This window comes from Aspergillus nidulans, chromosome VII (assembly GCF_000011425.1).
Source record: "Aspergillus nidulans FGSC A4 chromosome VII".
Classification (NCBI taxonomy): Eukaryota; Fungi; Ascomycota; class Eurotiomycetes; order Eurotiales; family Aspergillaceae; genus Aspergillus; species Aspergillus nidulans.
The window spans coordinates 2,025,160-2,046,505 of record NC_066263.1 but is presented as its reverse complement, the minus strand read 5'-3'; the positions used below and the strand labels follow the sequence as shown (position 1 = coordinate 2,046,505).

Here is a 21,346-nt window from a genome sequence, read left to right as displayed (position 1 = left end):
GGCACTGTTCGCATCCAAACCATGCCATTTAGGGAATCTGGGGTGTTGTGGGGTAAAGAATGGGGTGATGGTCTATAGGCCAGTGCGTGCCCTCGCAGTGTGACTCGCAGTGTGACATAGGGCTGGAAATCGAGGAAATCTCCAGAAACTGGGGAACGAATAATAACGCGAAATGTACTCTGAGAAGCTGGGATCGGTCAAACAGCCAATCCAAGGGGGAGGAAATCTCCGGTTGAGAAATCTAGGCCCTCTTGTTTGACTCTGATTCGCTTTTCTTTCGAGCTAGCGTCGCAGGATTCTAATTCCCCGTCCATTGCCGACGCTATTTTGTGAGGCTTTCATGTGCTTCCACTGTAGGTTTTCCATCTGGCTCAGTGCCTGCTCCGAAGATACCTTGCATCTCCTCGAGTGAGACTTTCAGCGTCTAGCAAGACCGTTAGCAAAAGCTTAGCGCACAGGTTGCATCGGGAAACGCACCTCTTTAAGGAATACCCACGAGTATACCACGATCGCATAGTTGAAGATGGCAAACATCAAGAACATCCGCCAGCCAATATTACTAATGGCGTGTGGCGTCACCTGAGACATCATAAAGTTAAACAGCCATTGCGACGCCGCTCCAACGGTCACACCGACTTCTCGCAGCCGACTCGAGAAAATCTCGCCGACGTATAGCCATGGAAGCGCGCCCCAGGACATATTGAAGCTAAAGGCTTCGGCGTACACCATAATGATCATTGCAATACCGGCCGGCGTTGCTCCCGAGTCGGCCCCATCCGAGCTCGTGGGATGAGTTGCAAGCACGCACGCGATAATAAGCATGAACGAACCCATTGCGAAAGCCCCAGCCATGAATGGCACCCTTCGTCCAATCTTGTCAATGACAAACAATTGGAAGATGCTGACACCTACGACCTTGACCACGCCAAAGAAGCCAGTCACCAGTTTGGCGGAGCTCCCCGCGCCGACGGCCGAGAATATCTGGGTCGCATAGTATGCCAAGGAAGTATTACCGGACAACTGGGCACAGAGCTGAATCGTAATGGCAATGAAGATTCGGTACCGATTCGCGGGCAGAAGGAGTTCACGCCAAGTAAAGTTTTCTTTGACGCGGGCTTCTTCTGCAATGCCTGCGAGAATTTCATCGAATTCCTGCTGCAGCTCCGGCGTGTCCTCTCCACCTCGAACCCATTTCAGAGACTCCCACGCTTCTTCGTTCCGGCCCTTGACCGCCAGCCAGCGGGCACTTTCCTTGACAGTGACCATTCCGATCAGCAACAGAGTGGATGGCAGTAGCTGCAGACCGAGCGCTATCTGCCATTGCTTGGGCTTCGGTGGCTGGGTCTCTGAAACGGCGAAGGTGACCCAGTAGGCGATCATTACACCCAAAGCGAAGAATAACTGGAAACAAGCACCGAGTCGCCCGCGGATCTCTTTCGGGGCCATCTCAGCGGAGTACATCGGAATCAACACAGTTGCCGCGCCGATCCCGACGCCGGCAATTACTCTACCTGTGTAGAACGTCGCCAGAGTATGCGCGTTGATGATTTGCAAGATTGTTCCAACGGTGAAGACCAGAGAACTGATGATCAAGCCTGATCGACGGCCAAAGCGCGATGCAACTGGCGTGGTGAGGAAACAGCCGAAAAACGCACCAGCCTGCAGAATTGAGACGGCATTAGAATTGACGGTTGTCTTCTGCGATTCAGTATACCGAAAGTCCCTCTGGAACGATTCGAGAGTGAGGACACCGCCTAGTCATAAGTTAGCCACAACTTCCCACAGCCAGACATTGATACATACTGATAACGCCAGTATCAAATGCAAAAGCGAAAGATCCCATGCAACTGGCAGACGCCAGGTAGATGGCCCTGAATAAACTGAGCTTCCGGCCCATTGTAGCTGAGCGGGATTCCCTAAAGCTCTTCTAAGTGTACAATAAGGCTGGCTGAAACTGGAGATGATATCGTGGTTGTCAGATCACATATCGCTGAGGGCGAGACTGGGTGATATATAGGTAGTGATCGCGACACCACGACCAATAGATGATGTGTTCAGACAAGAATATCACCTCATAGATGCTATCGGCTAGGCAGGAGCCACGAAGTCTCGCTAACTTAACTATCCAGCCTAGTATTTCAACAATTGGAGAATTTGTCCACGCCGAATCCTGCAGACGCACTCGTACTATCACACCACGTTTACGCACGATCCCCAGGACTCACACGACGTTAAAAGCATCTGTAGTCCAGCGTGATCTTGGCCTGGTAGAGGAATTTGTGTATCCATGTGTGTACCATCTTGCGGGGATGGACACGCGGAAGGACGTAAACCGTGTAGTCTTTCGCAAGTTCCGGAAGTGTGACATCAGGACCGGGCACTGTGGCACCATAGCCTATTAAACCTGCTATGCTGACTTTAGTTGATTCCTTGATGAATGTCATAGAGCTCCGATTCGACAAAAATTGCAAGTTTTCATCGCTTCGATGCCTCTCGCAGTAGATATGCAGGTTATCAGATGTCCTGAAAAGGCAAAGGACGCGGTCGGCAATCTATCTCCAAGAAGATTAGTGAGGATCCCGAGCTAGACCATATTTGGCATGAATTAAAAAAAGCCCCCGGGCCTTGGCATTTAGAAGCTATGCGGAGAGAAGTCGAGTCATGCACTCACAATGCACCACCACGAGTTCGCAAGCTGAGCTTGCTGCTTTATTAAATTGAGCTTGATATTGAGCTTTATCAGAGCCAGTCTTGAACTATGGGCTGGCTAACCCAGGCACGAAACAATCGTCGGTTCCTGGAAACAAAAGTAAAACGGCCGTCATTATTTGCCGTGTTACGCGGGTCAGTCCGCTACGATGCATAAATATTGACTGTTCGCAAGATGGAAAGCCATTGAAATCGAAGCACCCGGCAAGATAGCCGGGCAAGATGAAGATCGTCTTGAACATGGACAGCTATTTCGTGATTCCAGTGAGCAATTGCGCGTCCACTGGGGAAGGCCCTGACGATCGGCCTGTGAAAGGCTAGAAGCCAGGGCGGTGGAGCTACTTGAATGCGAGTCAAAGCTTGGGGATCTTCGAGTTTCAACCCACCCCGACAGTTGATTGTCTGTCCACTTCTCCGTTTCTCTGCTCTTCGTTTCTAGCAGCTGAGCCGTGGACGGAAGCGATGCTGTTGATCGGTACTTCGGACCCTGTCTTAATTTCAGCATTTCTCTGCCTTCTTTCTGTACTTCTTTCTACACTTTAATATACACAGTCGCTCACTCTACTTCTCTGTCGCTCATTTTGATATCATTATTTACATTCGTTCATTTCTGCTTTGATATATTGGTACTTAGTGTTGGTTCACGATGGCCCGCCGTTTTCTTGCCGCTGCTAGCGCCTTACTGCTGGCCATCGAAGCCGCCGCCGATAACTGGCCGTTCATGACCCTCCAAACCGCTCCCTTCCAACCGCCGCAAGTTTCAGTAACCAAGAGCGGCCATACGGATCCGGGATACATCTTCGTCGGGCCCCGTGGGAATCAGGAACTGGGAACCGCTGCGCTGATATACGATGAGGACGCCAATTTGATCTATCAGGGCCCGCAAGAGGTTACGGCGAACTTCAAGGTGCAGAAACTCTTTAACGAAGATGTCCTCACCTTCTGGGCGGGTGATATGATGAAGCTAGGCTTTGGATATGGTACTGTGCATATTCTCGACAACACATACCGCGAAATCTACACCGTCACACTTCAGGACAACTTCGTTTCGCCGGACGGCAACCCGAGAGACTCGTATATTGACCTTCACGAGAGTCATGTGACGGACCGCAATACCCTGTTGGTGACGGCCTACAATGTGACCCAGCACGATCTCACTTCAATTGGTGGCCGTCCGGATGACCACATGCTGGACGGGAAGTTCTATGAGATTGACATTGCAACCAATGAGATTGTGTTCTCTTGGAGCGCTTTGGATCATTTAGATGATATACCTCTGGAGGAGTCGAAACAAGGCTGGGGAGACGATGTCGGGTCTCAGGAGACGCCTTATGATGCATATCATATTAACTCGGTTGAACTCATGGAAGATGGCTATATTATCTCGCTCCGGCACTTTTGGTCTGGGTACTTTGTCCATAACAATGGCTCCGTTCTTTGGAGACTGAGCGTACGTTCCCTAAAACCTTTTTTCTGTAACCTAAGGAACTATCATTGACTCTCAGTAGGGTGAAGAAGGCACTGGCGATTTCGAGATCGATGACCGTGCTGCGTTCTCTTGGCAGCATGATATCCGCATCTATAACCAGACCGAAGAAGGATTTGCGATGAGCTTATTCAACAACGCCAATACTCCAACCAACGAGGTAGCCGCGACTACTGGGCTGAGTTTCGATGTTGATATGATTAACCGCAAGGTCCACACTCGTCGGATTTTGAACGACACGGACGATGTGATTCACAGCGTCAGCCAGGGAAGTTATCAGCTCCTCAGCGAAGAGACTCAACACGTACTTTTGGGTTATGGTTCCATCGCCCAGGTAAAAGAGTACGACGCCGACAATAAAGAGGTCCTCACTGTCAAGTTTGGCGAGGACAATGCAGTTGCGTCATACCGTGGCTACAAGTGCCAATGGAAAGCCACTCCCTTCTGGAAGCCCGCCCTGGTCGTTCGCCGGACGGGCCCAGACTCCATCTTTGTCTACATGAGCTGGAATGGGGCGACTGAGTATGACAACTGGGCCGTCTACTCATCAACGTATTCCGACGGGTCCGACCCTAAATTTGAAGCCACTGTCGAACGGACCGGATTCGAATCTAGCATTGAACTGCACGGCTTACCTAGCGGGTTCCTTCAAGTGATTGCACGAAAGGGTGACATTCCACTAGGATCTTCGGACGTCGCATCCCTGCAGACGGAGGTGGGCGGCGAGGTGGAGACAGAGACAGGCAATTAGGAACAAGTCGCTGGTCGCATTTTCCTTGATCATGGAAGGTTGGTATGTTGCACGAACTACTGAGAAATGGTTCGTGGCTAGGTGGACAAAGAGTAACTGCCGAATCGCGGGATTGAACTGTAAATATATTCTTGTACATAACCTATTCTAGATTGAAAATACACCAGATGTACAACATCACACAAACAGCTCCCTTTACAGTTGTTTAGCCGACGAACTTAATCATGATTCATCATCGCCAGGGCCAATGTCGTGACCACGGCCACTTTCCGCCATTCAACGTGCTCAAATTCGGATCATTGATTCTGGTTCGATAGGGCCAAATCGCCGGCTCGGCAGTCGCTTTCTTATCTGTTTCCATTCAACTGGCTACAGTTCGCTGGTAAAGTCGTAACTCGAATCATGTTAAATCATATCTTGCTCTCATAGCTATAAACCTTCGTCCCTAGGCATTTAAGCATACCATGACTGACATATCTGCAATACCTGAGCTCAACCGCAATATCTGCTACCAGGCGCCCGTAGCAGTTCATGCAGGTACGTCTTCTGTACGTCTCTGTCACACCCATGAATCGCGATCTCCCTAGGCGTTACCACGAAAAGCAACTGCATGGTGCTATTGTACGACGTGCTCCTGATGTGATTAATCACCGAGCCGTTCCCAGGTCCAGGGGAGTTTTGGCCGATATACGGACTGGCGTTCGGCAAGACGTTATAGACCCGAACAGATAATTGGGAATATCTCTCGATTACGTCGTTGGACGGGTGCTAATGTATGTTTCCTCCCGGCCAGGAAAATGTTGATAACGGGTTCGGATGTAAGTACGACGCTACTACGACGATGCTACGCCGGCCATCTGGATGGCGTGGCTCCCCATTCATGGATGATGGTGAGAGAAAGAGGATATGAGTATAAAGGGGAGCCCTGATGCCGCGAGACAAAGACCATCCCCACAGAGAAGAGCTAGACAGACAAAAAGCAAGCCAACGCAAGGTCAACCGCCAATTGCTCAATAGTCAAGATGCATTTCAAACTTGCAGCTATCCTCTCCCTCGCACCTCTCGCCTTTGCAGGCATCTCCAACGCCAGAATACTCAACAACATGGACAACACCAACATTGTCATGACTGAGCCCAACAGCATGAAAACCAACGGGATGGAAACCATGAAGCGTCCTTTTATGATGCGTCCAGCCACGAATGAGACTATTGCAATTGGGCACGCCATCGTCGCGAACCTCTGCGAGCAGCCAATCTACCTCTGGTCTGTCGGCCAAGACATAAGTCCACAGTACATGATCAATCCGGGCGAGGAATATGTTGAGGAATTTCGCCGCGACCCGCAGACCGGAGGAATCGCGATCAAGATTACCACCGTCAAAGACGGCCTGTACACCAGCGCCCCGCAGACTGTGTTTGCGTATAATCTTGTCGAGGACCTGGTTTGGTATGACCTTTCTGACGTCTTTGGTGACCCCTTCCAGGGGCAGATTGTGAGCATCGAGCCTTCGGAGCCAGAAATCCATTGGGAGAACGGAGTGCCGCCGAGTGGGAGTCAGGTGCGCATGTTGGAGGCCTCGACTGATTTAGTGTTGAGTATTTGCTAAAGCGATGACGTTGCTCAAGCCACTGTATGGATTTCGGGGGTTATGAGTTGCCTGAGTGAAAAGCCGATAATTAAGGAACGGTGGCGTGCCTGGGTAGCAGTAATAACGGTTAGGTAGTTGAGAATGCCATGTTGCTTTTCATGCATCCTTTTTCCAATTTCGTGTCTACCAATCCCTCTATGAAACAGCTGTGCACATTCATAAGTCAGCCCTATAAGCTGAGTGCACTCTACCTTTTGAGCATTTCGGTCTTCTTGATGCACGGCGATGTTTCCCTTCTACATCAACAGAATCAGAATTTCCATGTTACCAACTGCTACAAACGTGTATAGATCGCTGAGTTGGTAGATTGACTCACAAATTCTATGCCATTCGAGGACTGTAGTGATTCTAGAGTCTGCGTAGGACCAGGCTAGTTCAGCTGCTGTGTCTTCACATAGATGCGTGTCATATCGGCGTGATTGCCGGCCGCTTTTGTGCGGTATCCTTCTATGTCTGCATGTTGAGGAATAGGTCTGGACTGGGATCCTGTTCTAGGCGATACCTGAAGATGCGGGTCTTCGGTCCAACTGCCCACGCATTGTTCAGAGGTTCAACCCTCGCGATTGCCCTGACAGCAGAAGGTTCGGAGATGTCCCCGAACTCAATAGCAGCATCAACTGGCCCGCGACATGTCCCTGCGAAAACAACCAGCATTCTAGCATAAGCACGGTCCCACGCCACTAAGTACCCTGTTTCTTCCAGTCGAGGTGAAACGTCGGAACCCTCCTCAGAGGACCTTGGCCGCTCTGCGAGGAGGTAGCCAAGCTGGATCAAGTGCAGAGTTTGTACAAGGGCGTACGGACTCTCTTCTTTACTTGCAATGACTCTGGCCAACCCTACTTTCGAGAGCAAAACGTCCTGAGAATAGTCAGATACGGAAATAGCCTTGCCGAGTTCCAGCGGTGAACGTTGTGGTGTCCAATAGAACTTTGTATCCGACGTTGGCCAGGATTCGATGGAGATAGGTATCAAACTCCCCTCATAGTCGTCCAACAGGTCGGCAATCTTACAATAGTCGGCAATGGATTTGGAATTCCCATGAGCCCGGATTTCTGCAACCAGCCTTTCAGGGCTTTCATAACCAGAACTATCTCCGTCCATATCAAATATTGGCTGGTCACTAGCAGCGCGGTTGTCGGAAAGCCCAAGGTGGAGGGATTCGTCCGGTTCTAGATCATTAAGCCAAGTGATCCCAAGCCTTTGCTCGATATCACTTAACTTGATATCTAAGATTTTTGCATACTCCCGTTCACTGACGATCTGGCTTAACACCTCCTTTATGGCATCATCCTCTAGAAGATCCCTTACGCGCTCGAAATGTGATATACCAGGCAAGTCATTCCTTGCAAGTACTGACACTTGCTTCAGAGCACTTACAGCCCCCGGTGAGTCGCCAGCATCCACCAGAGACATAGCATAAACGTATGCGGACTGGTATTCCCGAAAGATGGGAGATCGGTTGCGAACGGTGCGTTGCAGATATTCGTTCCATATCTTATGGCGAATGGTGTCGTCTTTAGCTCTGACGAGCAGAGACAGATATCCTCCCACGCTCATGGGACTAACGTCGTTTCTCGCCCAAAAGAGTATTCTATGCAGGCTCGGACTTTCAGGACCGGCCTCCCCAGTAACTAGGCGAAGCAGGCCGCTTACGTCGCGCTTTGGATCTTGAAATGACAGAGTCTGGAGGGCCGACAGAAGCCGCTCCACCAAGGCAAGGCTTTCATATAGCCCAAGCGTTTTACCACCAGCGGCGAGGTAACTCTGTAAATGATGGCGCAAAGAGGGCTCAGATAAGGCAGAGCATGCATACCGAATTCCCATATGATGGATATGAGCAGCCACATGATTCCCGCCATCAATGAGTTTCAGCCTCGCCTCTAGCCCGTTGATGAAAGCAAGAATGTCTCCGTCTGTACTGCCACGCTCGCATCGCTCCAATGCCCCTTGGAATACCACTGGTGGTTCAAAGATCTTATGAGCGTTGGCAGAGTTGCTATTCACACGCTTTTCTATAGCATGTTGTGCCATTCGAAGGCTTTGCGCTTGTTTCATCGTGGGATTCTTTCTTTCGGGGTCCTCCACTCCCGCTGGTTGAGAGGTCCATAACGGGGCTGGCGAGGTATTGAACGGCCATTTTGCCAGAAAAACATCAGCAAGGTTTCGCTCCGAGCCCCTGTAAGGGGAATGGTCAGTCCTAGTAAGGGCAAATCTGAGCAGCTCAGACTGTACAGGCCCGCGCCTGTCTGCGATGCTTGTAGTAGTATGGCGTCGCAGTCCATACAAGGCTGACGGTATCCTGCAGACCGCCAGCTGAGATGGCTGGAAGAGCCGATATTTTACATAGCTAACCATTGAAGAATAGATTTCGAGGACAATAAGAATAAGTTAGTGCCACGATGGAGTCGGTTGTTGACAACATGGCCCAACACCTCTAAGGGCCTAAGCGTTATCAGCTGACATTGGCAGGGACAGGGATCCTAGGGCCAGCTAAACGATGGAAGCATCAAGGCGGTGTAAAAGGCGGCGAGGGCTGAAGCGCTTAATCTCCGAATCACGAGATAGTTACATTTGCGAGCATCATTCACCAGGTTTCGTCAAGAACTCGCTTTTATCATATACTTAGGATATTACTTACCAGACTCTCTGGTGTGCTATCAACTTTACGCCTAGAAATGTCATCGGAGCGTGACCAGGAGCAACTTTCTTTAGAAGAGAGCAGAGAAGGTGAAGGAAAGTCGACAACATCGCAAACTGAATCCAATGCTTCAGATGTCGCGGAGGACCCTTCCACAAAAGAACAGACAGGCGACAAAGAAGACAGTGCAGCTGCAAGAGCCCGCGAAAGAAAGGAGAGGTTCAAAGCTCTTCAAGCGCGCGCAGTAAGTGCTTTTGGCCGCATCACCACCTCATGACCCTGACAGTGCAACAGAAATCTGCAACTGAACGCAACCTGAAAGAGACAGCAGCCGAAACTCAGCGACTAGCAACTGACCCGTCACTTCTCTCCTCTCTATCGCGCAAACATGCTTTTGCCTCACACAACCTACTTAAAGCTGACACGGAGGCTGCTGGAGAGGACTTTGAACGCAAACGGGCTTGGGACTGGACTGTTGACGAATCCGAGAAATGGGATAGGCGGATGGAAAAAAAGCAGCGCCATCGAGACGATGTCGCATTCCAGGATTATACCCAGGATGCACGGAAAGTGTACAAGAGGCAGCTACGGGAAATGAAACCTGACCTGGAGGGCTATGAGAACGAAAAAATGGCAGCGATTGAAAAGGCTGCAGCAAGCGGCGATCTCGAGATTGTTGAAACCAATGATGGAGAAATGATTGCAGTGGATAAGAACGGTACTTTCTATTCCACAGCCGATACGATTGGATTTACCGAGAGCAAGCCCGATCGTGCTGCTGTCGATAAACTAGTCGCGGATCTGAGGAAGGCCGAAGAAGTCCGCCTCAAGAAACGCAGAGACCGCCGTGGCGGCGACGAAGATGGCGATGTCACTTACATCAACGAAAAGAACAAACAGTTCAACCAGAAATTGGCTCGCTTCTATAACAAGGTTTGTCCTCACTTCCCTCTAAGACTTATGGGCTGAGCTAATCATCTTTCAGTACACTACCGAAATACGTGACAGCTTCGAGCGAGGTACCATGATATGATATAATACATCTACTATACAAAACTTGCAACCATCTGCAGCTATTAATTCAGCCGGCGGTAGACATTGCCTTGTCGCGCCCATCTTCAGCAGAATACCGCAAAAAAACGCCATCATATCTCAGCGGGGCATTTATAGCATACTCTTTCTCCACGCCTTAGTGGCCAAGGCTTCGATCTTCTTTGGTCCGACCGGCCCGCTTACGGACGGGTCTTCCAGCGCTTCCACCACCGCCTCGCCTACCATGTCCACTTGGAACGGCTTGTCCACCATCGAGCCAAAGAAATTTAGTCTGTTACCCACAAGCGCATTGAGTTGCGATGCAACGAAGCCGCCGAGGGCGATCGGCAAGGTGAGCTTCCTGCTCGAATCATACATGAATGGAGGGCGGACGAAGATGCTCCGCAACTCTGGAAGCTGAGTGGCTATCGTTGTTTCCGCTTCTCGTTTGGTTGTTATGTATCTACTCGGAAGAATCGGGGCGCCTGAGGATGCAGAGATGTAGAGGAACGTTGAGGCATGCTCATTCAGAGACTCTTGCGCTAAAGTAATAGCTTTTCGTACAGAAATGTTAGCTTCGCTTTTGCGACACTTCCGCGTTGGTACATACCGGAATCTCTGTTCATAAGCTCATATGTAAACTGGCCGTCTTTTTCCTGCGCTTTAAGTGCTTCGCCCTCTTGCCTCTGGAGGGGATTCTGACTTCCCCGTTTTGACGGACTGAAAGCCTTCTGCAGGCCAGAAATAATCGGTTCCCGCCCTTGGACCACTCCCTTGTAGTCAGCTTCAAGAAGGATACCCATGCTATGTACCACCGCGTTCGCGTCTTTCAAAAACGGCTTGTATGTGTTTGGCTTCAGGATATCTGCTTTAGCCCATTCCACCGACTTTGCCCACCCGGGACGTTGGGGGGAGCTTGTGACGACATCCCATCGTGGTTCTCCAGACCGACTATCCATTGAGAAATTAGAAACGCAGACCACGTCTCTGTGGAGCGGAAGTGCGCTTACCTGATCGAAGTTACAGACCAGCCTCTTGCGACTGCTGATTTGCATATTCTTGAGCCTGCGCACGCCAAAGTCCATTAGTACAGTCTATCTCAATGGCCGTGATGCAAATACCTAGGAACCCATTTCCACCGGCGACAACAAGCTTTTTTGACGCCATAGTTTTGTGTGAAATATTGATAACCGGTTCACTTGTTCAGCGGCCAAGTTAGATCCATAGACTTAATGGCAGTAGTTAGCGCATTCTCATGAAGTCGGTATGAGGCGGAACCCACTGCGGAAGAAGCTCTGCCGGAGCTCAATCGCACCACCACTTCCAGGCTGCCTTATCAGGTCCTTATCACTACTGTCACGTGCTTTACTCTTGCCCGTTGAAAAAGAACGCGCTCGGCCAGCTTTGTCGCCTTCAACTTTGCGTCATCCAAATTTGCTTTAAAATCCACGTACCTGAGAGTCACCCTTCGAGATCTCACCATATACTCACGCTCATTACTACTATATACTTCAGTATGCCCTCCGCAACAGGTACCAAGCGTGTCAGGGTGAGTACCAGCGAATACAACACAGGAAGCCAAGACTGACCAAAACTGATCAGGGAGTCTCGATATTTAGACCTTTCGGTGCGTCATCTGCTTCTAGTTGACTGACTATGGTGTAGGTATTAACAACCTCATTACAGTTTTCGGTAGCGAAGCGCAACCCTTCGACCCAGCCACGAAACCAAGCAATGTATCCTCAGATCATACTCACCAATGGCGTGTTTACGTCCGCGGGGTCAACGGCGAAGACATTTCCTACTGGATTAAAAAAGTCCAGTTTAAGCTACACGAAACATACGTGCAGAACGTCCGCACAGTTGAGCATCCGCCCTACGAGGTGACGGAAACCGGATGGGGTGAATTCGAGATCCAGATTAAGATCTACTTCGTCCCGGAATCCATGGAGAAGCCACAGACCCTCTGGCACAGTCTCAAACTACACCCGTACGGGCCTGATGCGGAGGGGAAGAAGGAGCGGAGAGAAGTGGTGGTCAGCCAGAACTATGAGGAGGTCGTGTTCAATGAACCAGTGGAACAGTTCTATGACTATCTTACTGGAGGCTCCGGAACGCAGCAGATGCAGAAGGGGAAGAGTGGGAAGAATGCCAAACAGGCACAACAACAGCGCGGTGGCAGGACGGCTGAAATTCCGTTTAACGAGACGCCGGAGAACCCTTACAGTCGGACGGCCGAAAACAAGGAGCTTGATCGATTAGCTGAGGCAAATAAGACCGTGGAGCAGATGATTAAGGATGAGAAGGAGCGGCTTATTGCTCGGGAGAAACGATTGGCGGAGTTGCGCGCGAGTGAAGGTGTTCCCGCACAGCCATTGAAGAAAAGGTAACTGGCATCAGGAAAGACGCCTCTGGCGCCTGAAAGGACCCTTAATCAATTTCTGGTGATGTGCAACCAAATCATCAAAATACACATTCCAGTTTTTCGGGGCGAATACCCGTGCACTCGCAACAGCGCATGGCGGGAACAGTCGGTCCACCTGACTCCTAGGAACTAGATCGTGAGTCGGCTGTGTGAGAGAAGCAACAATAAATGCCGCGTCCTGATTCTGGTCTTGCTCAAGGGCCGTGCCCATTGGCATGCATGCTCCACCAACCGCAGCCTCATAATCGCAGCTTCAAGATTATCACACTGGTCGGCATCCCTTCACAGAAAATAAACCGGTTCTGCTCCATTATGGCTGGTGTTGAAAAAGCGACAATCTCTCGCTCTCTGGAAGGTCCTCAGACTTTTTCAACTTCCCTCTGCGGAACATTGAGATAGCCCATAAAATAACTAGACTCGGGGAAAAGAAAAATCACTTCATTTTCGCTAAACTCATAAATCAAATGGTATACTCTATCATAATACAATGGGCTCGCAAAGTCAGGCAAGCAGCTAAATCTTTCAATCCGCATAGTACGCCGTAGCCTTAGTGTCATCACGAGTTTGCCTCAGAAAGGGTATCAAATCAGTTCCACCTGTGCCGCTGAAGCCTGTGGAAACCTTCTCAGTCGAGTCCTTCATCTGGGTTTGCGTTGTCGAAGCCAGGTTTATCCGCACAGGTGTGTTCGCTGGAGGAGGGAGCTTGGAGGCCAATATAATGTACCTCGTTACGATCTGTACGTGCTTGTCGCGGAACGAGCCGAGAGCCATGACGGCGGTGTTGTAAGCATCTCTCACAGGTGAGCCGAGCTTGCAGCTCATCGCATACGGACGGAGATTGGCGTTTCGAGTGAGCATTTCAAGGAAGCGTCGGTGGGGTCCGGGCATGTAGTTTCGCATTTCCTGCAATAGATCATTAATGTCTGATTGCTCATAAACAACAGCCCGAGAAAGGTGACTTGGCATACCTGGATGTATGGAGTCTTTCCCAATTTTGCCTTTGGAAGCTCAGTCTTAGTGGGACCTCCCATGGCTGTGTGCTCGACGCCCAAAAAAATGTCAAAAGTTTGGATAAGGGAGCTTTGAGCGTTACTCCCGCCACTGTATTGGAGCCATTCACCCTTACCGTTTCCTTGGTCAAAGAACAGTCCGTTTGGAAGACCAGCAGATGCCATATTCTTGCTTCCAGCGAGGTACGGACGGAGTAAGTGAAAGAAAACGGCAGGGCGGTTCTTCTCGTACATTCGTTCCAGAATTCGAGCCAGCTCATTAAATCCTTCAGTAATCTGGTTGAGGTATGCGACTATTCTCTGGTCGTCGCCCACAGTCACGGCTTGGATGGTGTTTAGCATCATTTCGATGACCCGGGCTCCTCTCGCTTCCAGGGCGACAGAGACCATGAAGAACCACTCCTCGTCTTTCGTTCCAGTATATGACAATGTGACGGAGAGATTGTCGGCACAGGTGAGGTCATCGTTGGGTGATGAAGTTGACCAGTTCCAGAGATTAAGGGCTGCATATGTTGCTACAGGAGGCAGCTCTAGGTATCGTGAAACTTCCAGGTATGGCACTGAGATAGCAGGAGGCAGAACCTAGCGTGACACTAATAGTGAGAAGCCATATCAAATGCCTAGAGGACAAAACACCAACCTCCTTGGGGATTTCACCACCCCAAACATAGGCATGTGTAAGATAGGAAAGGACCACATAGGCTCTCCTCCATTCTGGCTTGGTGCGCAGTTTCGTGGTATTGAGCAACGGCAGACTCTCGACAGCCTGGCGAATAGTACCGTTTTCAATACTAGCAGCCAAATCTTGGGCAACGGTCTCCCAGGGAGCGTAATAATGGTCTGGCAAGCACCGCAGAGGAGGAGTCTCAGGAAGAAAGCCAGTTTGGGCCGAGAACTCGTACTCTTCAAGTGAGAAATCTGGTGAGGAAAGCATTGTGGCGAGTTCTGATGTGTAGACTCTAAAGCTAGGAGGATGCTATTGGAGAAATAGATAGAATGGTCTTTAAATGCATGAGCATGAGGCGCTGAAAGTTATGCAAATACGGCCCCCCTTAAATATGGTTATCCAATATAATAGTGTCTCTAAATGGTATGATGGAAGCGGGCCCGGAAGACGTTGACATGGATCTTATCTCAAGTCCTTCCTGACGCCCTTGCTCACTGTGACAATGCCAGTGAGTTAGCACTAGCCATAGGCTCGTTAAGAACGAGCGAGTCATGCATTCTGTCAACACTCGCTCTGAGACTCCGAGAAGAACCGTCATTCTTCCCGGGATAGGCTCAGCAACGATGAATTGAATTAAAGATAGGTAATTGGTAATGCAGCATGTTAAAAACCGTAGCCAATGGAACAAGAAGATAGGATGATGCCAAAGAGCAGAGGAAGCGATAGTGGGGACGGAAGACATCCGGGGCAGGGCAAATTCACTGCGTAGCGGGGGCGGATCAGCTTCCGACTTTCCTGATTGCACTTAATGGATTCAATCACTGCTATCGGACCCCGCCGGTCTGGCCGTATACGACTGGATTTCTTGACGTCGTATCGGTTACGTCTGGTTTCCCGCTATAAAGGCCACGGGCAGCGAATGCTCGAGCTCCCCCGAATATGTCTTCTTCCGTGTATCCCTCCTTCCAGAAATCTCCTCTCAGATAAATCTCCTTCCTCTCGCCATGTCCAACCACGTCAACGGTGTCAATGGTGTTAACGGCGTCAACGGCGTGAAGCCTGTATTTCCAGAAAATGCAGCTTCAAAAGAATATGCCAAAGCCTTAGACGCGGCCGATCCCCTGGCGTCATTTCGGGATAAGTTCATCATTCCCTCCAAGGCCAATATTCAATCCAAGAGACTCGCGAAGCCCAGTACGTGCCATTGCAGAACTCAGATATATCTCGCTAATTTGCTCTACTCTAGATATTTCAGCAGATCCGTGCATTTATTTCTGTGGGAATTCTCTCGGTCTCCAACCCAAAGCTACGGCAAAGTACATGGAAGCACACTTAGATACATGGGCATCGATCGGTGTCAACGGACATTTCACTAAGATCGAGGATTCTCCGCTTGACCCATGGTGGGTGATGGCTGAGCAAGCGGCAGGCTCGATGAGCAAGCTTGTCGGAGCAGCGCCGGAGGAGGTTATTGCAATGGGCACGCTCACATCAAACTTGCATCTACTCCTTGCAAGCTTCTACAAACCCACTGCCACTAAGCACAAGATCCTGCTAGATTGGAAAGCATTCCCTAGTGATCACGTTAGTTTGCCCCACCGGACCTTTAGATCTCTCAACACACATTCCGCCATCATAAACTAACATGAACTTCCAGTACGCTATCGAGTCTCATATTGCTTGGCACGATGGATTAGACCCAAAGAAGTCCATGGTTCTCATTGGCCCAGATGAGGGCGAGTATGAGATCCCCACGCAGAAAATCCTCTCAATCATCGACGAGCACGCCGATGAAGCTGCCCTAATTCTTCTTCCGGGGATCCAGTACTACACTGGACAATATTTTGATATCAATACAATCACCGAGTACGCACACTCGAAAGGACTTATGGTTGGATGGGATCTGGCCCATGCTTTCGCCAATGTCGAGTTGAAGCTTCACGAGTGGGATGTAGACTTTGCAGTGTGGTGTACCTACAAGTACGCTAACGCTGGACCCGGATCAATGGGTGGTCTCTTCGTTCATGAGAAGCACGGGAAGGTGGACTACAGCCAGGGAGAGGATTCTCCGCAGTTCCGACACAGGCTCGCGGGCTGGTACGGTGGTGATAGGTCCGTCAGGTTCAAGATGGACAACAGTAAGTTAAATTTTCAGCATCCTACCATGTCCTCTTCGGGTCAATGCTAACAGTGTTTCCAGAATTCAGACCCATCCCGGGGGCAGGGGGATTCCAGCTCTCCACCTCTTCCGCTACGGATCTCACCTGTCTTAACGCTTCACTTTCCATCTTCGATCAAACGTCAATTTCCGAATTGCGCCGGAAGTCTGTGCAACTGACCGCTTACCTTGAATACTTGTTGTTGAAAGACACAACAGACGAAACCCGCCCATTCCGTATTATTACCCCCTCTAACCCCGAAGAACGAGGCGCGCAGCTAAGTCTCCTCCTCAAGCCCGGTCTGCTGCAAAGGGTCGCCGACAAGCTGCAGTCTGCATCGATTGTTTGCGACAAGCGCGAGCCCGGCGTTGTCCGTGTTGCCCCTGCTCCTCTGTACAACACCTACAGCGAGGTGTGGCAATTTGTGGAACAGCTGAAGGCTGCATTCCAGGAGTAAAGTTAATCGCGTCCAATGGCATTATTAGGAAGCGTGTACACTGTTCAAATCTCCGTATGGCTGGAAGCGCTCTTGATAGAGCGATACTTGGGCAAAGCGGAGGAACCGGGACTGTTTCAATCTAGACACTCGTAGATACTCGTAGAGCAGGGAAAATGACCTACCAACTATGATCAATAGAATCTTGAGGAGTGACTTCAACAGCTGGTAGGCGCTTCAAGTCAGGTTTCGAAGTCACTGGTCATAAATTCAACATTACTTATTTCCGATGACCCGTCATTCAGAGCGTGAAAGTTGTAAAATTTCAACGGATATGGACACTTAATGGGCTACAATTCAGCTATTTGAGACGAAATAAAACTGGGAAAAGGTTCACATTGGGACTCTAGCTTATATACAACCTCGATAGTCTCCCACTTAACTAGCCCATCATGATTTAGAGGTACACCGTCATTCAGCTCATGACAGCCTGTATGGGCGATACGGAGTCTCGATAGTACAGAGAAGTCAATCTATTTCTCGCCGAACCAGGTCTTGTGGCCCTATTGAGAGTGTTAGCAGACGTGATAGCAGTCGAGTCTTATGCGAGAGGCGTTAAAGCGGAGACAGGAAAGGGAATACTGACAAAGACCATACGGCCCATGGCGTAGGTGCAAGCTAGGACGGAGTCAGCGACAAGTACCCAAACGTCAACCCAAGTAAAACTTACCAACACCCATGCCATAGACGGAGATGAGGTAAGGATACATGACCCAACCGGAACGAGAGGTCTAGTTGTAAAGATTCGTGTTAGCTGGCCGACACGGTCCCCGAAAAACCACTGTAGGCGGGTTGTGTGTGCGCGAACTGACCTTCCACCACTGGCGCTTGCCGTCGTGCTGCTGGAAGAGACGTTGGTAGTAAGGGACACGGTTCTCACGGAACACGAACCTGCATTGATAAAGACTGAGTTAGCAAAGTGTGCCTCGCAATGGAATGGTCTCTCGGAGCCAGAACTCAGCCAATCAAGCAGGGCATATTATGGTGCCGGATGCCGACTCAATTGGCGAGAAACCGGTGCATATTGAGCACGAGTTGATCGGATGTGACGTACCCGGCCATGCGAGGAGCGGTGCGAAGCATTTTGACGGTGTAGGAGTGCGATGAAGCAAGGTTGTGAGAGGTTAGGAACGCAATGACGGGTAGATCGAACGATCAGTTGATGTCGAGAAGTGGTGGACCCGAAAGCAGCTCTTAACCACGTGATTTCCCAAATAATTCCGTCCTTTCAGACGAACTTCCTTACTAATCGCGCAAAGCACTAGTCTAGTTCAGGAAAGGTGGTTTTTCGGGGAGAGCTTCGCCGACGAATTTCTAAGAGCTCGTGTTGAAAGCAATGCTTGAGGATCACTGCTGCTTTCCTCATCGGCAATTCTCAAATACTGCTACTTGAGCGCGGATGAGACAGGATGATTAGGTTGTGCTCGAATCCTCCGCATCATTTTCCGTTTCAGACTGATGCGACCGGCTCTTCTCCGATTGTTGAAGAGGCCATCGGCACTCTCAGTCCTTGATTCCCTGGTTTCGTCTCCGCCTGGTATTGAACATCTGGAGTCTCGATTGCATAAAACATGCTTTCATTGCTATTCTTCCCTGTCAGCGTCCTCGAATCCTCAGTTCCGCACACCGCGACTGCCGCCGGAGGATAAAGATTCTGATGTCTCTACGATTCCTTCGAATTTTCACTTTCACCCCATTCAAATACAGCCAGCAAATCCTACCCTCGAAAATGAGATTACGGGTAATGCGAACGGACAGCAATCATTATGGAAGGATTTAGGGACACAGCTGGAGAGATTGGATTACGAGTCTGATGTTGGTCATACCGATGATGTCGGCACGCGCTTGGTGGATGACCCAGCACATCGGAACGATTTTGAGCTTTGGCTAGAGCTGCTGCGGTACCGCCAGCGTCACTATGGAGACATTGGCACTTTGCACATCTGGGAGGGAATGACGAAGCGGGTGGGTGGGCTGCAGCTCCCTGTGGACGGAGAGTCTGCAGATTTCTTCTGGCAGAGCTTTGTGAATTACGGCCTAAAATGCGAGGCGACCTTAAACGAGGTGGTGGATTACGCGTTGGAACTGGAACATCGAACAGGTAAACTCTGGCCCAAGCTTTACCAAAGCATTGTGGGTACGTTTGTAAAGCTTGGGATGGCAAACCAAGCTTTGAAATGGCACAAGCGCCTGCAGAAGGCACACACTCCCAGTGACGGGGATATCGCTGAATGCTTCACGGCTGCTCTACTTGACTATGACAGCTCTGGGAGAGCATATGTCGGATTACGAGCCCGGGTTGCTGCCTTCCACGAAATATGCAAGCATACGAATGGGCATCAGGTTTACGGCCAAGTCATTTCTGCCTTGATGGCAAGCGGGAAATCGAAAGAGTTGCTGCGAATGCACGAGTTTCTAGTCGGACAAGGCGACCATCCGCGTTCTATCGAGGAACTTGAGCCGGTTCTCGAGTACGTACGGATCTTTTCTAACAACGCCACCAAAGCTAGGCTTGAGCGGTATTGCGATGAGCGATTCGGCCGCGACAACGCCGCCGATTCCAGCGTATTATTACCATCATCTACAACGGGCCGGTCTCCAGCAGTGGGTGTGAAACACCAGCTCGAGGAAAATGGTTTAAAAGATGACTTCGGAGCTCGTATCTTTGCCACAAAAGCTCTATCAATTGAAATGATTATAGCTGGTTTCAGAACATTTCATATTCCAGCCATCGGCCCGCAGTCCCTGCGCGAGATGGCTAGGCGAGCTCGTGGAAGTTATGACATATTAGAAAAGCTTGAGCAGCTTGAGCAAAGCAAGATATCTGTTGGGAACAGTGTTTTCGTGCGATTACTGCGCCGGCTTGCCAGGGAGAAGGAAGAGATACTTCTCTCCGACTTGATCCACAGCGATCAACATCATGACGTGCTTGAGGACTATGAAACTCAGGCGTCATTGCTGGTGTCTCATTACGCTGCTCGCGACTGGCGACAATATAACCTGACATTAGTTGTCCTGAAAGAGCTGTTAGGCGAAGGATCAAAGTTGCTGAATATTCATTTTCAAAAACATCTCGCAGCCGGGGAAAAGGATTTGGCTGCTCAGGCAGTGACGGAGATGCTCGCTCAAGGCTTCACCTTAGAGCCTGCTACCTTGACTTTTATGATCAACTACCTCTTCGGCCCTCGGAAACCGGGGCGTAAAGCAGTCAATCAGCCGAACCTGCGTTCAACCCACTCCCTACCGTCTGCTTTCCGGTATCTACAGAATATTGCTTTAACGGGTACAAGTGTTCCTGTGAAGCTCTGGGTTGAACTGCTCAAGCGATACGGAATGGTCGGTCGCTGGGAAGAACTCCGCGCCTGTTGTCTCTGGCTGGCCCGCCGCTACTCGACCATTCCTTCCACGCCAAGAGATGATGTCCGAGCCTCAAAGAGAGACCCGCTTATACTGCAGCAAATATTCGACCGCCATATGCAGGAAGCAATAGTCAGCTGGGGATTCATCATAGAACCGCCAACCATGTTAAAGTCAAAGGATTACCACGTGACTGGAATGCACGGTGAGCGTCTAGTTCCATTCGTTCGAGGCATTCTACTTCTCCGCGAGCTGCGCAGTAAAGGTATCGACATCCAGTCACCGCTCATTCGTCGGGTCAGCAAAAGACGCCTTGTTATGCTCTATGGTCCGCCCTTCTTCTCAAACCGAAAGAGGAACCGAACGCTGCGGGCTTTGAACCCTTACCCGGCTGACCGACTCATTGAAGATGTCAATCGTGCCTGGGGAGAGCCGGAATTGTTTGACGAAGAGGTCAAGAAATCTCTGAACTGGATGATTCAATTCCATCGTCCGAAGCTCTCGCCCCGTCATCGTGCTGACCGGGCTGATTTACGGAAGTACCGGCGGAAAGAAATCAGTGGCTAGTAAAAATATGGCAATAATAGCATCTAATATACTATATAATATTATCACGGAGTACAGTGTCAATAACGTTGGTACCTAGAGCCCCGAGTACTCTGAATATTGCTGCCAAGCAACCACGTGACTAGAGTAGTGCCCGGGTAACGAGAATGTTTTGCTCCGCCACGACAGCTGGCGTGTCCCCAAACGTCAGCTCGGCTGCCGATTCGTCTAAGAATAGCCCCGACAGTCCAGAGTCCAGACAGTATCTGAGTTCTGTGGAGCGACTGGGCCATCAAGTTCTCTCTTTCTTGAAGAACCAAGAGTCTCAGATCAGATGACACACCAATCATGGCAGCTGTGGTCCCACTACTATCACATCCAGATCGACAGCCGTCCAACCCTCTTTCTCAATAAATACGTA

The 21,346-nt window shown here is 50.1% G+C and overlaps 11 protein-coding genes across 11 annotated transcripts, besides 1 other annotated feature; 6 read left to right on the top strand and 5 right to left on the bottom strand.

Annotated features, from left to right (window-relative positions):
* Positions 1-21,346: part of a sequence feature (contig 1.29 1..525887(1)) that runs on past both edges of the window.
* On the bottom strand, positions 323-1,897 carry ANIA_01865 (putative MFS sugar transporter; the record flags this gene model as incomplete). The annotated part of the gene is made up of 3 exons (XM_654377.1): positions 323-424; positions 478-1,754; positions 1,804-1,897. The coding sequence occupies 3 exons, from the start codon at positions 1,895-1,897 to the stop codon at positions 323-325; spliced, it is 1,473 nt and encodes a 490-aa protein (XP_659469.1).
* ANIA_01864 (arylsulfotransferase family protein) lies at positions 3,356-4,946 on the top strand (the record flags this gene model as incomplete). The annotated part of the gene is made up of 2 exons (XM_654376.1): positions 3,356-4,159; positions 4,218-4,946. 2 exons carry the CDS (start codon positions 3,356-3,358, stop codon positions 4,944-4,946), a joined length of 1,533 nt encoding a protein of 510 aa, XP_659468.1.
* Positions 5,956-6,675, top strand: ANIA_01863 (Bys1 family protein). Its single transcript, XM_654375.2, has one exon. It carries the CDS (start codon positions 5,969-5,971, stop codon positions 6,551-6,553), a length of 585 nt encoding a protein of 194 aa, XP_659467.1. The 5' UTR covers positions 5,956-5,968; the 3' UTR covers positions 6,554-6,675.
* ANIA_01862 (uncharacterized protein) lies at positions 6,905-8,950 on the bottom strand (the record flags this gene model as incomplete). The annotated part of the gene is made up of 3 exons (XM_654374.2): positions 6,905-8,591; positions 8,880-8,917; positions 8,948-8,950. The coding sequence occupies 3 exons, from the start codon at positions 8,948-8,950 to the stop codon at positions 7,043-7,045; spliced, it is 1,590 nt and encodes a 529-aa protein (XP_659466.1). The 3' UTR covers positions 6,905-7,042.
* ANIA_01861 (protein syf2) lies at positions 9,271-10,266 on the top strand (the record flags this gene model as incomplete). Its single annotated transcript, XM_654373.1, has 3 exons — positions 9,271-9,477; positions 9,528-10,166; positions 10,219-10,266. 3 exons carry the CDS (start codon positions 9,271-9,273, stop codon positions 10,264-10,266), a joined length of 894 nt encoding a protein of 297 aa, XP_659465.1.
* On the bottom strand, positions 10,296-11,480 carry horA (ubiquinone biosynthesis protein COQ11). Its single transcript, XM_050612889.1, has 4 exons — positions 11,387-11,480; positions 11,276-11,330; positions 10,876-11,216; positions 10,296-10,819 (listed from the first exon to the last, which is right to left on the bottom strand). The coding sequence occupies exons 1-4, from the start codon at positions 11,430-11,432 to the stop codon at positions 10,398-10,400; spliced, it is 864 nt and encodes a 287-aa protein (XP_050468751.1). The 5' UTR covers positions 11,433-11,480; the 3' UTR covers positions 10,296-10,397.
* yaf9 (YEATS domain-containing protein YAF9) lies at positions 11,699-13,146 on the top strand. The gene is made up of 4 exons (XM_654371.2): positions 11,699-11,814; positions 11,868-11,892; positions 11,952-12,651; positions 12,747-13,146. The coding sequence occupies exons 1-4, from the start codon at positions 11,782-11,784 to the stop codon at positions 12,814-12,816; spliced, it is 828 nt and encodes a 275-aa protein (XP_659463.1). The 5' UTR covers positions 11,699-11,781; the 3' UTR covers positions 12,817-13,146.
* Positions 13,213-14,634, bottom strand: ANIA_01858 (indoleamine 2,3-dioxygenase; the record flags this gene model as incomplete). Its single annotated transcript, XM_654370.1, has 3 exons — positions 13,213-13,593; positions 13,659-14,282; positions 14,341-14,634. 3 exons carry the CDS (start codon positions 14,632-14,634, stop codon positions 13,213-13,215), a joined length of 1,299 nt encoding a protein of 432 aa, XP_659462.1.
* On the top strand, positions 15,338-17,160 carry ANIA_01857 (kynureninase bna5-2). Its single transcript, XM_050612888.1, has 4 exons — positions 15,338-15,561; positions 15,614-15,951; positions 16,025-16,505; positions 16,568-17,160. The coding sequence occupies exons 1-4, from the start codon at positions 15,372-15,374 to the stop codon at positions 16,981-16,983; spliced, it is 1,425 nt and encodes a 474-aa protein (XP_050468750.1). The 5' UTR covers positions 15,338-15,371; the 3' UTR covers positions 16,984-17,160.
* On the bottom strand, positions 17,339-18,148 carry ANIA_11317 (cytochrome c oxidase subunit 7). The gene is made up of 5 exons (XM_050612887.1): positions 18,077-18,148; positions 17,835-17,913; positions 17,693-17,753; positions 17,609-17,640; positions 17,339-17,525 (listed from the first exon to the last, which is right to left on the bottom strand). Exons 1-5 carry the CDS (start codon positions 18,103-18,105, stop codon positions 17,496-17,498), a joined length of 231 nt encoding a protein of 76 aa, XP_050468749.1. The 5' UTR covers positions 18,106-18,148; the 3' UTR covers positions 17,339-17,495.
* On the top strand, positions 18,752-20,946 carry ANIA_01856 (uncharacterized protein; the record flags this gene model as incomplete). The annotated part of the gene is made up of 2 exons (XM_654368.1): positions 18,752-18,763; positions 18,796-20,946. 2 exons carry the CDS (start codon positions 18,752-18,754, stop codon positions 20,944-20,946), a joined length of 2,163 nt encoding a protein of 720 aa, XP_659460.1.

What these genes read in the sequence shown, in the direction of transcription:
- horA (XM_050612889.1), bottom strand. Translation starts at nt 11,432, where the DNA reads ATGGCGTCAAAAAAGCTTGTTGTCGCCGGTGGAAATGGGTTCCTAG. An exon ending in CGGTGGAAATGGGTTCCTAG is followed by an intron (nt 11,331 to 11,386) that starts GTATTTGCATCA and finishes TGGCGTGCGCAG; the next exon opens with GCTCAAGAATATGCAAATCA. An exon ending in GCTTATGAACAGAGATTCCG is followed by an intron (nt 10,820 to 10,875) that starts GTATGTACCAAC and finishes CTGTACGAAAAG; the next exon opens with CTATTACTTTAGCGCAAGAG.
- ANIA_11317 (XM_050612887.1), bottom strand. Translation starts at nt 18,105, where the DNA reads ATGCTTCGCACCGCTCCTCGCATGGCCGG. An exon ending in GCAAGCGCCAGTGGTGGAAG is followed by an intron (nt 17,754 to 17,834) that starts GTCAGTTCGCGC and finishes CTTTACAACTAG; the next exon opens with ACCTCTCGTTCCGGTTGGGT. An exon ending in CCATGGGCCGTATGGTCTTT is followed by an intron (nt 17,526 to 17,608) that starts GTCAGTATTCCC and finishes CACTCTCAATAG; the next exon opens with GGCCACAAGACCTGGTTCGG.
- yaf9 (XM_654371.2), top strand. Translation starts at nt 11,782, where the DNA reads ATGCCCTCCGCAACAGGTACCAAGCGTGTCAGG. An exon ending in CAGGTACCAAGCGTGTCAGG is followed by an intron (nt 11,815 to 11,867) that starts GTGAGTACCAGC and finishes AAAACTGATCAG; the next exon opens with GGAGTCTCGATATTTAGACC. An exon ending in GCACAGCCATTGAAGAAAAG is followed by an intron (nt 12,652 to 12,746) that starts GTAACTGGCATC and finishes TACACATTCCAG; the next exon opens with TTTTTCGGGGCGAATACCCG.
- ANIA_01863 (XM_654375.2), top strand. Translation starts at nt 5,969, where the DNA reads ATGCATTTCAAACTTGCAGCTATCCTCTCCCTCGCACCTCTCGCCTTT.
- ANIA_01857 (XM_050612888.1), top strand. Translation starts at nt 15,372, where the DNA reads ATGTCCAACCACGTCAACGGTGTCAATGGTGTTAACGGCGTCAACGGC. An exon ending in AAGCATTCCCTAGTGATCAC is followed by an intron (nt 15,952 to 16,024) that starts GTTAGTTTGCCC and finishes ATGAACTTCCAG; the next exon opens with TACGCTATCGAGTCTCATAT. An exon ending in CAGGTTCAAGATGGACAACA is followed by an intron (nt 16,506 to 16,567) that starts GTAAGTTAAATT and finishes CAGTGTTTCCAG; the next exon opens with AATTCAGACCCATCCCGGGG.